This window comes from Molothrus ater, chromosome 2, assembly GCF_012460135.2.
Source record: "Molothrus ater isolate BHLD 08-10-18 breed brown headed cowbird chromosome 2, BPBGC_Mater_1.1, whole genome shotgun sequence".
Taxonomy (NCBI): domain Eukaryota; kingdom Metazoa; phylum Chordata; class Aves; order Passeriformes; family Icteridae; genus Molothrus; species Molothrus ater.
The window spans coordinates 59,606,266-59,620,714 of record NC_050479.2 but is presented as its reverse complement, the minus strand read 5'-3'; the positions used below and the strand labels follow the sequence as shown (position 1 = coordinate 59,620,714).

At 52.1% G+C, this 14,449-nt stretch overlaps 1 protein-coding gene across 2 annotated transcripts; it reads right to left on the bottom strand.

Annotated features, from left to right (window-relative positions):
* Positions 1-3,632: 3,632 nt before the first annotated feature.
* Positions 3,633-13,613, bottom strand: PCDH8 (protocadherin 8). Of its 2 annotated transcripts, none has more exons than XM_036387394.2 (4): positions 13,157-13,613; positions 5,491-8,659; positions 5,137-5,344; positions 3,633-4,665 (listed from the first exon to the last, which is right to left on the bottom strand). In XM_036387394.2, exons 2-4 carry the CDS (start codon positions 8,023-8,025, stop codon positions 4,292-4,294), a joined length of 3,117 nt encoding a protein of 1,038 aa, XP_036243287.1. In that variant the 5' UTR covers positions 8,026-8,659; positions 13,157-13,613; the 3' UTR covers positions 3,633-4,291. The 2 variants fall into 2 exon arrangements, with proteins under 2 accessions (XP_036243287.1, XP_036243279.1); XM_036387386.2 differs by having other exon boundaries at positions 5,137-5,347; positions 13,157-13,612.
* Between the last annotated feature and the right edge of the window lie 836 nt (positions 13,614-14,449).

Genomic DNA, 14,449 nt, shown 5'->3' with positions numbered 1-14,449 from the left:
TGGGAGACAAGAGAGCAATAGGGAAAGAGAATGCAGGTGCCTAGTGTGGGATGTCAGCCCCTCCAGGCCCCCCTGAGCAGCTCTCCTTGTTTGCCACAGGAGTGCAGATGCCTGTTATTCATGTAGACCCTACACATTGGCCACAGAAGTCACATCTGTCTGAATCTTCAGCTAAACCCCACCTGGTGTCTCTCTACCTTCAGGGTCTGGGCCAAGGCAGCATTGTCTGACACATTTTCATCACATGTCTTGCATGTGTTGAGGACACAGGATAAAGCCCCTACCCCAGAGGTCACAGCCATGTCCACTTACAAACATGGATGCTGCCACCCTGTTTTAGGAGGAGTCCTGTTCCTACAGCATGCACTGCAAGAGCCAGAACCAGGCACCTCAGTGGTGTTTGACTCCATCACACATCTCAATACATAAAGCATCCTTGAAGGCATTCAAATGGCACAGGACAGAAGAGCAGGTCAGTGGGAATTTGACTAATTTTTTGGCTGAAGCGCCAGAGAAGTCATCCCTGGGATCTTGTCTCCTTGGTGCATGTGGTGGGTAGATCTTGGTCAGCAGCCAGACCCCCTCTCCATTTCTCCTCAGCAGAACAGGGGTAGAAAATCAGATAAAAAAAGCTCATGGTTCAACATAGATACGGAGAGATCACTTACCAGTTACTGTCATAGGTGAAACAGACTTGACTTTGGGAAAATTAATTTAAATTATTGAGAGGTAAAAGAGATTTGGAGGCCTGCCTAAGGCCTCCAGGGTGTCAGATGCAAGCCCACGATACCAGAATATGAATGGGGCACTCAGGAGACATATTGCAGCTATGCCTTAATGGCTGTGAAGGTACACCTGGAAAAGAGTCTGTGGGAATTACCCACTTCTCTGTTTCATGTCCTAAAAGTGCCTGTTTCTCCCCAGTGATTGAGGAGGGTGTCGAGGATGCCTGTCTCCATTGTAGGTGACTACCAGAGATTTCAGCAGGAGCCGGCTCAAGCTCAGGAGCAGGCTCAAGCTCAGTGTCAGTGCTTTTGTGATGTCCTTCTGCTGTAGCCAGTTTGGGCCGTGGAATTAGTGCTGGCTCAATGAAGGAGTGCTATCTCCAGTCCTGTCTCTTGGCGCCCCCTCCTCACCTCTGACCTCTGAGCCAGGGAAAGGCAGACAGGAGAAGGTAGCTCTTTGTGAGCAAGCAGTTCTGTGGTCATACAGTCTCATCATGCAACGCAGAGCTGATGTTGGCAAATAAATGGAATTTAACTGATAGGACTGCTGCATTAATTCCTGAAGTATGTTAGCAAAAATCTCAGGATAATCAAAAACTAAAAGAAAAAAACTAGGACATACACAGTGAAATAGCATCAATGGAGCAAATGTTTGATCCCAGGGACTTAGCCCAGGAGCTATGCCTTGGGCTCCCCCTGCGCTCAGCTGTGCTTTGGGTGGTATGTGCTCTTATCTGATGGAGCTTGGAGACTTCCCTCATTTAATTTTAGGCATGTAAAAGTTACAGGAGTCTAGACTGCTGCCCCTTGCCCTTACAAGAAAAGGGGAGATCAGGAGCTTCAGTGATGCATCTGAATAGTCCCTGTTGCCTGGCCAGGCCAAGATGAGAAGCTCTCAGAAGAAGTCTGTATCTTTCCACTAACCAGAGAGTCTCTGTGAAATGATGGGCTCAGATTTAAATACCAAGGGGTATTTAATACTAAAATCCCACATTTTACACCATATGGGATGCCAGAACAGACAGATCTCAAACCCCAATGAGACTGTAGCTTCTTGCTGCTGAAAGCTGTTATGGGAACAAGTGACGTTAGTTTCCTACCATTTCATGGTTGCCTTGCACTGGGTTGGTCCAAACTCCTGATCAGGCAGTGAGGAGCATCAATCCACTTACAGAAGGGCACAAGCTCTGTTGCAGGAAGCAGCACAAATTTGATGCCAAAACCCAGTGCGATGAACCGTTCTTCATCTGTGACTACATCCTGTTGGCCCTGCCAGGGGAGTCTAGGAACCTGCTGTGAAGCTGTTGGGTATGTAACCCAGGCTTTTGAACTAGATGAGGAAGAACCGGCTTATCAGAGAGCCCTGCTTTTTTTGACAGAGAGCCTTTGCCTCCCTGAGTTCAGTTATGACTAATTACTTCCCATGCAGGTGTTGCTACTCTGCATCACTGGTGATTAGCCAGAAGGGAGGCTACCAGCTTTCTTTCTCAGCACCCGTCCTCCAGCCACAACTTCAGCTCTAAGTTTAACCAAGATCACCCTCTAAGTTCATTAGATGCATCACGATTTTTATTACCAGACTTTAGAGGAATCACCAGAAATGCTCACCTGTTTTCCTGACCACAGGAGATGTATCACAAATGTAGCTTCCCAACTGAATCTTGCATCAGCCTGATTTAAGTTCCCTTCAAGTACAACCTCTAAAACTCTTTAGCCACCACAACTCTTTACACTGTGGTATTTATGAAGCCCCAGTTAAAACTCAGACCCCGTGTGCATAAAAACTTGATTGGCTTCTGCCACTCTTGCTACAGAGACTTGAGAAAGCTCTAAGCTGGGGGAGGAAGGGGATTTTTGTTGGTTAAGGGACATACAGGTGGGATGTTTTTGGCTTAAATTTTGAGGCACAAAGCCAAATAGAACTCTGTTTATATCTAAGAAAGTTTTATATTTCCTTAGTGAGCCATATTTTATAGATATGTACCATACCAATTAGATAAATAGTTAAAGAACTCGTGATAAAACCCCAAAGCTTTGCCTTGTAGAGATTTTTTGATTATTGATTTTTACAAAATGTGAAGTTATATAGTCCACATAAGGAGCAGTTCTCCCTTTTGGAAAACTTCAATCAAATATTAAAACTCCAGTACAAGTGTTACTTCTGGCGTAAGCATTTTTTGAGCACAGGAAGAAACCTTCATGCTTCATTTTGTTTCATTAAATGCTATTCTATAGCATTTAATAAAACAAAATAGCAGAAGGATTTGAGATCTGCTTTTAGCTTGAAACTCCCATAGGAAGGAATTTCAAAGCTCTGTTTGTTTTTTTTTTCCCCAGGACAGTCATTTCAGTAAGAAGAGAAATACGTACCATAGGAAATGTCAATATAATCAGCATTTTTGATTCCTGTTTTATGCACCTTTCTCTTGATGTATAAATATATGTACACAAACACAAGCTACTGTCCTTTAGTAAGGCAGCTTTAACAAGGGGTAAACATTTGAGCCCACACCCATAGAGCCTGACTCAATGTCTCAGCCAGAGCAGAAAGCAAAGTGCTTGGGTGGCTGCTGATGCAAAGACATCGGCACAGCACAGACGTTTCCACTGATGAACAGAGCTTCACTTGCTTTCCTAAAATCACACCAGTCCCCACCTGTGAAGGATCGAGCTGGAAGAGCTCAGACCACGCAGTGACAAGCAAAGGCTGGCTCTGTCACCCCAGCCTCCCTCCCACCCAGCATGAGAAGATTTAGAGCTAAATCTGCAGAGGTATTGCCAGAGACCAACGATGGGCAAGACTAAAAGTAGCTCCTTCCCACTACATTTCCCAGCACAAAATACTTTTGTTGACCTTTTGTGAAGACCTCTATGCTCTGAAGCATGAAATCCATGAACAGAAGCCTCTGAACATCACAAAACCTTTATTAGTGTTTATCAGTGATACAGATTACAGGAACCAAAGGCAATTAAATAACACTTAAGTTGACCACAGACTCAAGAAATACAAGTCACATTTGGCAAGGCAAACTTCTCAGTACACTGGATTGCTTGGGTTATTATTACACTGTGAAAGAGGAATTTCCCTTACAAGATTCTACATATTCAGGATATTATTATTAATATTAATTGTTATTACTGTGTCTTTCAGACAGCTCCTTTGGCAAGAATTCCCATTTTTAAGTATTTATTATATAAAAATATAACGAATTTTCATTATGTACAAACATTACATTACACAATGTACAGGTTAAAAACACTACAAAAAATGGCAGGCCGTGGGTAAACCAAAAGCAAAACAAAAAACCCCAATGTAGAAAACATGAAAAGAAATTTAAATACTGCACATTTCATAAAAATTACATTAACTACAAACAATTTTTTTTGTTTGCAAATATCAAACAGTACTGATCTGATTGGAAATCTTTCCCAAACGACTTCATTTTTAAGGCACATCTTGCATATTTACACATACGACACTGGATCTGGTCAATAACTTAAAGGCTCTCGGGAGTGACCTAGTTGTGTGCGCAGGGAGGGGTGCACTCGAGGGGGAGCACTCTGGGCTACGCCTTCTCAGTTGTCTCAGTCTGGGGGCCCAGGTATCTAGTTGAGGGGGCTGGGAACAGGGGCACCCCGATCTCCTGAAGGTCGGGGAGCCGTGCAGGGCGCGGCGGGGAGAGGAGTGTGATCGTCCGGTCAAAGTCCCTGTGCAGCACCTTCTCATAGACGCTCTGAAGCCCCACTGTTTTGGGCAGCTGGGCTTGATAAAAGTTGTCCCTGCGAAGGGGATCCCTGGGCAAGGACGTGCTCTTGCAGAAGGTGGAAAGGGGTGCTGAAGGATATGGAGAGGGGTGAGGGTTGGCTCGGCCACAGGAAGGGCTCCAGCAGCGGTCGGAGTGCCCCAGGATCTTGCATTCAGCTGTGCATGCCCACAGACCTAGAGAGAGATAGGGGAGGAGAAACCTGTCATTACTGCAGGAATAAATCCACACCATTCACAATCCTTAGAGTTACCAGTCACAGGATGATTCACTGCACCGACGGTAGGAGTGGGGAGGTGATGCTTTACAGCGCAACAAAAACCCATGCTTGGTTAGGTAATGTTGTTCTGTTAGGGACACGCCTCACAATTCTAGCTTTAAGGGAACCTTTTTTCAGGAAAAAAATCCAACCCTACAGCACTTCTGACAAATGCTAATTTGTGCTGGGCTCTCAGTGCAGAGAGGAACCAACACCTAACAACAGCCTGCTCCAAGGAGATGGGCAGTTTGAGCCATGCAGTGTCTGGCTTCCCCTTCCAGCTGCCCTGCCTGATCACTGTGCCCTAGGGATGGGTCCCTTCATGCACCCCCTCATCCATCCATCTTTCTGTCTGAGGTCCAGTGGGGAGCAGGGGCAGAGCCCTTACCGTTCTGCATGTGTGTGATGAGATCTTTCTTCAGGGCATCTCCGCTGATATCTGAGTCGCTGTCGTTAAAATCACTGTCGCCTTTGCCGCTGTCTTTGCCACTGAACTTCTCTGCCTCCCGGCCGGAGATGGTGTTGAAGGAGTGTCCCTTCCAAATGGCCACAGGGGGAGCAGGCTCCTTGTTGTAGCTCGGAGTGGCAGCAAAACCCTGCTGGTGGGGAGGAAAATCAAAGAAGACATGAGGGAGGGAAGTGGTGAAAAGTAAACCAACCTTAGCTGCACCTCTGCAGCTAATTAATATCCTCCAAGACACCCCCCCACCCATTGCCCCACTTCCCTCTGGTGGGATCTTACCTCCCCACTCTGTCCCCTCAGCCTCTTCTGACCCTCATACAGGCAAGTGCTGTCACTGCCACTCTCAGTGGTGGAGATCTCTTCAGCTGCTGGAGAGGGGTCAGGGCTGGTGAAGGAGGTTTTGCTGGGAAAGGTTCGGACCTCAAACATGTTCCCCCTCTGGCTGCCCTCCTCCTGATGGCCCTTCTCCAGGTGGGAGATGTCTATTTGGTCCTTCAGGGCAGTGTTGTTTTTGATGTTGTTCCCCTTCTTGCGCCTGTTGCAGGTGGTGGCGATGGTGATTATAGCCACCAGGAGGAGGGTGCAGCTGCCTGCCAAGACAATGATCACGATCAGAGGGATGTCCCACTGCAAAGCCTTTCCTTCCCAGGAGCTGGGCTTGGCTATGTCTTGGATACTGGACGGAGCAGTGGCGGTCACCAGGAAGTTGACTGTGGCAGTTGTGGCCAGGGGAGGTCTGCCATTGTCTGTCACAGTGAGGATGACCTTGAATAGCTGTCCCAGCTCCTCAGAGAGGTCACCCCTCAGCACAATGTCCCCAGTACTTGGGTTGATGGTGAAGAGGTCTTGCTGGGACTCTTCCAGGAAGGCAAAGGTGAGCTCAGCATTGGCCCCATCATCTGCATCTCGAGCTTTGATTTGGGCCACTAGGGAGTCACGGGAGGTCTTGCTGGACACACCGATTTCCACAGTCCCATTGGTGAGCACTGGGTGGATGATGACAGGAGGGTTGTCATTCTGGTCCAGCATTCTCACTTTGACAACAGTGCTGCTGGAGAGCTGTGGGGAGCCACCATCAGTGGCCTGGATCCTCAGGTCCAGCTGCTTGAGGATCTCATAGTTGAATGTCCTGAGGGCGTAGATGGCCCCAGTGGCGGGGTCCACCGAGACGTAGGTGGAGATGGGGGCCCCCATGACCTGTGTCTCCAGGAGCCGGTAGGTGACCTTACCATTGTGGCCAAGATCAGGGTCACGAGCCACCACGGTGGTGATGTAGGCGCCTGGGGGGTTGTTCTCTGGCACAGCCACCTCGTAGAGGGGCTTGGCAAAGAGCGGCGCATTGTCATTTTCATCGCTCACCCGCACCGTGTACTGGCGGACGGTCTTGAAGGGCGGCGAGCCCAGGTCCTCAGCCACCACGGTGAGGTTGTACTCGGGGATGCGCTCGCGGTCCAGCGCTGCTGTGGTGACGATCATGTAGCTGTCCTCGTAGGCCCGCTGCAGGGCGAAGTGGTCGTGCCCACGGAGGCTGCAGCGCACCTGCCCATTGGCGCCCGAGTCGCGGTCCGTGGCGCTGACGAGGGCCACAAAGCTCTCCGTGGCCGCCGCCTCGCTGACGTAGGCCACGCCAGCTGCGCTGGCAGCACCACGGAGGGCGCTGATGCTGATGCGCGGGGCGTTGTCGTTGACGTCGGTGAGGCGCACGACGACGGTGCAGGTGGCAGCACGGGGGCTGGCCCCGCGATCCTGGGCACGCACGTCCAGCTCGTAGGTGCGGGTGCGCTCATAGTCCACGGCAGCCTCCAAGGTGAGGTGGCCTGAGCGTGGGTCGAGGCGGAAGAGCCGCCGTGCCTCAGGGGGCACCTGGCTGCTGAAGGCATAGACCACCTCACCATTGGGGCCCTCATCAGGGTCAGCAGCATCCAGATCGAGCAGCAGGGAGCCGGGCGGCGCATCCTCAGGCAACTCCACCGTGACTGAGCTCTGGGCAAATGTGGGACTGTTGTCATTGGCATCGAGAACACGGACATGCACGGTGGCTGTGCCTGAGCGTGCTGGGCTGCCACCGTCCTTGGCCACCAGCTCCAGGGTGTAGGAGGGCTGGCGTTCGCGGTCCAGTTCCTGGAGCAGCACCAGGTCGGCACAGCGTGCCCCATCCGCCCGTGTCTGTGCCTCCACACCGAAGTGGCTGTTGAGGGAGACCTGGAAGCTCTGGATGGAGTTGGAGCCCACGTCCTCATCCACAGCCACCTCCAGCGGGAGGCGAGTACCGGGTGCAGCACTCTCCGACACCTCCAGCGCCATCTGGGCATGGGGGAAGCGCGGTGCATTGTCATTGATGTCACGCACCTCCAGCTCCACGTGCACCAGGCGGTAGCGCTCCCGCCAGCAGCTCACCACGTCGAAGGCCAGGACACACTGCGGGGCTTGGCCGCACAGCCGTTCCCGGTCCAGCCCCGCTTCACCGATGCTCAGCTGCCCGTCCTCCTCCCGCACCCGCACCAGCGAACTGTTGCTGAACTGCCGCATCAGGCGAAAGCTCATCTCCCCCGGCGCCTTCACCGGCATCTCATCGGCCAGAGTACCGATCACCGTGCCCGGCGCGCCCTCCTCGTCGGTGCGATACCTCACCGTCTTGCAGCGGGACACGGCCAGCAGGCAGGCGGCGGCCAGCAGCCGCAGGGGGCTCATGGCAGCGGCGCGGGGCTCAGCCCGACGGCGCGGTGCAGACGGGACGAGCGCGGGCTCGAGCGGGACACACCGGGAAACCTCCACCGCCGTCTGCGCCCCCCGCGCCGCCGCGCCGCATTTCATAGACGGCGCTATGCAAATGAGCGGGCGGCGGAGCCAATGGGAGGCGGCGCAGCGCGGGCGGCGGGCGGCCCCCGGCGCGCCCCGGGCCGGGCCGGGAGCGGGGTCGGGGGGCGCCCGCCTTTGTTTTCTTTAACTCTGCGGGGTCTTGGGGGGTTCTTTTCTTTTTTCCCTTTTTTCTTTTTTTCCCCCCTTCCCCCGCACCGTCGCTATTTCTTTTCCCCCGTTTATTGATTTATTTCTTCCTCCCTCCTTCCTTTCCTCCCGCTCCCGTCTCTTCCCTCTCTCCGGAGGCGCGGCAGCGGAGCTGGCGCGGGGAGCGCGGAGCGCAGCGCGCGGTGGGGTTTGTTAATCCTGCCGACAAGTCGGGACAGGTGCCGTGCCGTGCCGTGCCGTAGCGTGTCGCGGCGTGTCGTGGCATGTCGCGGCGTGTCGCGGCGTGCCGCGCGGGCGGGGGCGCGGGGCGGGCGCGCATTAGCGGGGTGCGGGGGAGCGGCGGGGGCGGCATTCAGCTGCGCCCGGAGTGGTGTGTCACTCGCGTGAGAGCCTGTGATCAGCGCCGTAAGTCGCCTTTCAGGAGGTGTCCCCGCATGCTTTAGTATGCATGTCACCGCCCGGGTTTCTTAAGCCTGGGGCACTAGCAGGCGAGGAGGAAAAAAAGAAAAAAAAAAAGTTCCAAATAGGATTTAGCATAAGCTTGAGGAGATTTGGAAAGGTTTCAAAGATCAGGCAGTATCAAAGGCTTATGAAGCCCTCGTTAGCTGTAGAAATATAATAGCATGGCAGGCTATCCCATTCGAGGAACCAATGTCTGTATTATTTCACTATGACAGGCTAAAGGGAGAGAAAGTTGAACAGTTTCCACAGAGGAGTTGGACTAAGTTGAATATAATGAGCAAACGCCACATGTATCCATTATGTCCCTCTATTCATTCCCAATCACTGCCATAACTCTTTGACTAAACGATGATGAGCGCTGAATTACACACAATGCCCTGCTCATATTAAAATACATTTAAGACCTATCCCTCCTGGTGCCCTGTTACGCCTATTCACAGGATTTTCTTTTTGTCCTAATAGGGCCTCTCTGGGAAGCAACACCAGTCTCGTTCCAGAAGAACAAAATAACAGCATGAGGCTGAAACCTGGCACGAACCGGGGGGAACGAAACCATCTGCCCCGCAAGGCACCGAGGCCCTGCGCGGAGCCCGCCGCAGCCTCGCAGCCCCGCAGTGCCTCAGCAGCCGTGGGGAGGGCGGCTGTCGGCCCTGGCCCGCAGGGGGAAGACCTGATGGGGAGAAAGACAGGGGTCCTGAGGGGAAACTGCTTCTCCGGGAAACCTCATTCCTCTCCTCTCCGTCTCAGGGAACCCAAGAGACTCATTTTAAAGCAAGAGGGTGACAAACAGAATGCGATCCGGTCCAACCCCGCGCCGGTTTCCTTTGCCAACCCGGGATAAAAGCGCTCGGCTGGGCGCACGGAGCGCGGTCGCATCCCGGGGCTGCATCCCGGGGCTCCATCCCGGGCTGTGCGGGATGCGCGGGGCGGCACGCGAGCGGGGGGCGGCGGGCTGCCCGCAGCGCCGGCTTATGGAAATGGGATTTAAATCGCGCCTCGGCCCCGGCTGCGGGGGCGCGGGGAGGGGGGCACGCTCCGCCGCCGACAAAAGCTCCCCGAACGCGCGGTTTCCATCCGAACGAAGCTCCGCGGGGCTCTGCTCTCCCGGCCGCGGGAAGCTCCGCAGGCGGCCGCCCGGAGGGGCGGGCAGCTTTCGGGCCGGGCCGCCCAGAGCCGGGCCGGGGTCCGCAGCGGGCAGAGCTCCGAGGTGTAGAGACTGGGACCGGGCTGCCTGGGAACGGGGCCGCCGGTCGGGAGCGGGCAGTGTGCAGCGGGGCGGCCCCTCGTGTGTAACAGGATTATCTTTGCCATTTCAAGTTCCATACAGCATGTAATTTATTTTTAATTAGGATTAGATCGAGCAGGGAAGGAGACCAGACCTTTCCCCCCACCCCCCCCCCCTCCCCGCAAAGGCATGGCTATTCCACGAGGAGCTCTTATTCTTTACAAAAAAGCCAATCAATCGATAAACCAGGACCTGTGTTCACCTCCCACGCACTTTGCAGGAGAAAAGGGTGAAAAGGGCTGTATTTTCAATGTGTGCTCAAGTATCTGAATCAGAAGGGGAGGCTTGGAAATCCTTTCCTTTCCCATCTACCCAGTCCCACTCTCATATGCTTTCGATCCAAACCCATTTTTAAGAGGGACACAGTGGGGTCTTGCTCCTCATGCCTTTTTTTTTTTTTTTTTTTTTTTTTTTGTGTGTGTGTGTGTGTGTTTTGTTTTAGAGTTCAAATGCACTTTCTGCCTGCTTGGGTTATTCTTTTCCCACTGTCGTGACTTTGATTTTAAAAAACCCCAATGTATCAGTCTCTCTGCCTTCTCCCCAGTAGAGCCCACCACAGAAATGTTCTGAAAGGCTAGTGAAGGATCTTGTTTTACAGCTCAAAATAAACATACAGATCAGATGCATTAAAAGCACTTTGAAATATTGTGGTTAAACAGCCCAGATTGGTTGATTGCTCCATGTGGGGACATATGTTCTTGCAAACTGTGCGTATTGTTACTAATGGGGATTCTCACACCACAGCCTTTCCTTTGAATCTGAGGCACTGGTGGTTTCTCTGGAGCTGTTGCAAGGTTGTTTTAATAATTTACCAGCTCTCTTGCACTTAGTGTTGTTGCGGGGACGCAGAGCGTGCTAAGAAGGAGGTGTTTTGCGGTGTCCAGAGGTCTGATCTCTGCTGCCAAGCTCCTTTCTGTACCTCTTTAGACACAGAAATCAAAGCTGCTCCGAGAGATGGATGCCAGGCAAAGGAAAAAGCAAGGCTTCCCCACACACCTCTGTGAACCTGGGATCTTGGGTAATGTGTTGCTCCCAAGGAGGGGGAGCACTCCTAGACCAGCAGCCTGTTGCCAATATCAGTCAAGTAAGTGATCACCAGCAAATCAATCCAGGTTTCTCTTTTTCAGCTTTATATTTACTTCTTTCTTCCCCCAATTCAGATCTTGGAAATAAAGTTTGTGGGTGCTTTTCCCTCTCCCCAGGCAGTTATTACCTTACAAGGGGTGGCAAAACCCCAGGACCTTATCCTGTTCTTCACTCCTCCAGCTGAGCGATGACACTTCACTGCATTTTCCCATCACTTACAGCACAGTAGGTTCACATATGTCTCAAGGTGTCAAGTGTTCCCAGTGCAACGGGGTAAGGCTTCCCTCCTCGCAACAGGTGCCTGGGATCCTGCCCAGGGATCTCTGCTCATGGAGATAAGCTTGAAGGTCTTATGTTTTAGAGGTGTGAGAGAAGGCAAGGCTCCCATTGAGCTCCCATCTAGTATCTCAGGACCACATGTACCTCGAGGGAGAGTGTGCAGCTTCATGTGAACACAGGGCAGTGTGCTTCCCTGTTGCACAATGTTTGTGTGTCCCTGCTCCCAGGAGATCTTAAGGGTATCAAGCCTTGGCTATTGAAAGTGCTCCTCTCAGCACAGACTGTATAGTGAGTGCATGCCCTGGGGTTGTTGGGATGGGATCCCCTTGTGGCACAGGCCCTGGGGTGGTATGACTGCCTCTCAGGAGAAGCCAGGCTACCTGGGCATTGTCTCCAGCTGGTCCTGCTCACCCACATACCAGAGGATCTGTTTGACCCTCTCTCCAGACATGAAGTTGAGGTGCAACATGTCCCCCCACCCCTTGTCTCTTAGCCTGCAGAGTAGCAGCATGGCCCTCCCTCCTCATCTCCATGCTCAGGCCCTGCCTCTTTCTTCTTGGGCATCCCCACAGCTTGGCTGCCTTGGTGTGATCTACAAAAACAAAGGAATTCCTTCTGCTTCAGGGTCTAAACAATCCCCCCTGTTTAATCATTTCTGCTGAAACTAAGAAAGTGTGGGTTAACCTGTCAAGCTCCACAAGCCCAGGCTGACCAAAACCCCTGGAAAACAAAGGAGTGGAACGAAGCAGTGAAGGGTTTTGTTGCTCTCTGGCTGTTTGTGTTGGAGGGTAGCATGCGGCATTGTGCTTCTGTCTCCAGCCATGCTGGCTATAGGAGACATGCTGCAAACCTTCCTGTGAGCTGTGGATTGGTACCAGGGCTATAAATCATTCTGATCATTTGTTTATTCGCTTCAAATGCTGCCCTGCCTGCATCTCCCCTCTGTGAAATGTGGGTTAGAAGAAGGAGTTTGTTTTGCAGAAGAAAGAAATTGCGTGCCCGTACCCCCTACCCGGCAAGCAGTTTTGATTCCACAGGGAATTTATTTTTTAATTGGATTAATTTCTAGCCTCTCCCGGAGTAGCAGCTGGGGTCTTTGATACAAGAGGTTAAAACAAAGGGGCATGAAACAAAAGACCAGTTTTCTGCATTCCCCACACAGCATGGGCCTCGTGCGAGCTGCCTGGAGGTATCCTTGGCACACTGCATTCCTAAAGGTCTCCCCATGTTGTCCTCAGCCAGGGGCTACTGCAGGTTTTTTGGGGGTGTTCTCTGGTCTGTCTTGCTAGCAAGATATCTGAATATGAGGCTCTGCTTCCTAACCCAGCTTATGTTCCCACATAACCTTACTCCTTAGTGTCCCTTTCATTTTCCGCTCTTCCCACCCACCCTCTCACTGCCCACCCCTTTTCCAGCTCTCTTTACCCTCTACATTTTCTGCCCCAGTAGAGATAAATGAGGCTTTCAAGCTGTTAAACCAGGAGGCAGGTTCTCATATTCAGTTCTCAACTCTCTCATCTGGAGGAAGACTCAGCCCCACCAAGGTCTGGGATATTTAGGTATTCAATTATCATTGAATTCTGTAGAAATTGGACATATTTTAGCTCAACTGAGGGCTTGAAGATCTCTCAGATTCAACCCCTCATGTCTACAGACCGTGGGTGCATTGGAGTGACAGCCCAAGTCCTGCTCTTTGTCCACTAGGAGGACTGTTATTAGATCAGAGATGCCCTTAGAAGTAACTACCTTTATTATGCACATCCCTTATGGCTATTTTACCTTGGTGCCTTTGGATTTAGGGAGTGCAGGTAGCAGAGTAGTTATTCATGTCTGTCCCCAGTCTAGACTTTTAGAAGAAGTGCTTACCTTCTCCATAGCTTGAGGTCTGATCAGATCACTGGGATGTTAAAGAAGGGAGTTGCACAGCTTCTCTCCCTGGCTGTTGTGAATTGGTCCTGCTCCATGGCTGCTGCTACATGCCTGGCTGGGATGTCTTTCACAGCACTTTGAAGGTGTCCGCACTGATACATTTGGCTTTCCTCCAGCAGCTCCTTGTTTCCTCCTGGGTCTCGTTCACACTCTCCTCCTTGAAGGACTGTTTGGAATTTTAGACTCTTACAAATGATGAATGGGTGGAAGAAATACACCTCTTAGCTCCCAGAAAGATGTACAGTCCTCTGCGAATACTCATGTGAGGTGGTTGTGATGGGCTCCGCTGATTTCTCTGAGAAACAGCTCCCTGGCTATTTGGTGTGCAAAGTCCATTTCTGCATGTCCTTCCACTGCCCCTGCCCAGCCAGTGTCACCCACCCAGTGCCACACTAACAAGTATGGTCTGGTCACTCTTTGGGCTCTGCCACCTTCCTACAGTTTCGGAAGCCCTTCCCAGTAAGATCATATCCTTATACAAGCACAAGGATAGTTACGTACATGCCAATATATTTTTATTATGCCCATAAAAATAGCCTTCCCATTTCTCTGCTGTCTAAATGTTTTCAGTATCACCCTGCACATGTGATTTCTCACCCCCTCCGCTGATACATCTGTGGCATAGGAGGGGACATTGGGAAGCAATCCTTGTTAAGGTCCTGGAAACGGAGAAGTTGCATTAGCGTGATGCCATGCTGGAGGTCATTAGCCCAATATTGCAGCGGGGTTAATAGGCTTGGGCACAGTGCCACAGCTTCTGATTCCAAGGCTGAGGGGGCCTGCAGGTTCTAGCACTGGTCTGCTCCTGGTTGTTTCCCAGAGGATTACAGTGAGAGGCAGCACGGGGGGAAAGAACGCGACAGGGAATCAGGGACTCAGACATGTGCCACGAGTCCCTTCCTCCATCTCGCCTCTCCTTCTCCCCCCTGCTTCCCCCCTCGTCCTCCATCTTAATCGTGCCTCAGCTTGCAAAGTCAGAGCCCCCAGCTGTGAAGGACTAAGTCTCTTCTTCTCCCAAGCTCCTGAGCGGCAGCAGGCTGTGAGCAAGAGTGTGCCTGGTGTCACTTCTGCTGAAGAGGCTGTGAGAGCAGGGCAAGAGCTCAGACGCAGGCGGCTGCCGCACTTGGCCGCCTGCCAGGGCAGGAGCACGCTCTGCGAGCATCCTCCCTCAGCCGGCTGCTTCCAGGGCTGGGAGTCTGCCCAGCACCAGGTTTTATTTTGGCATAGTGA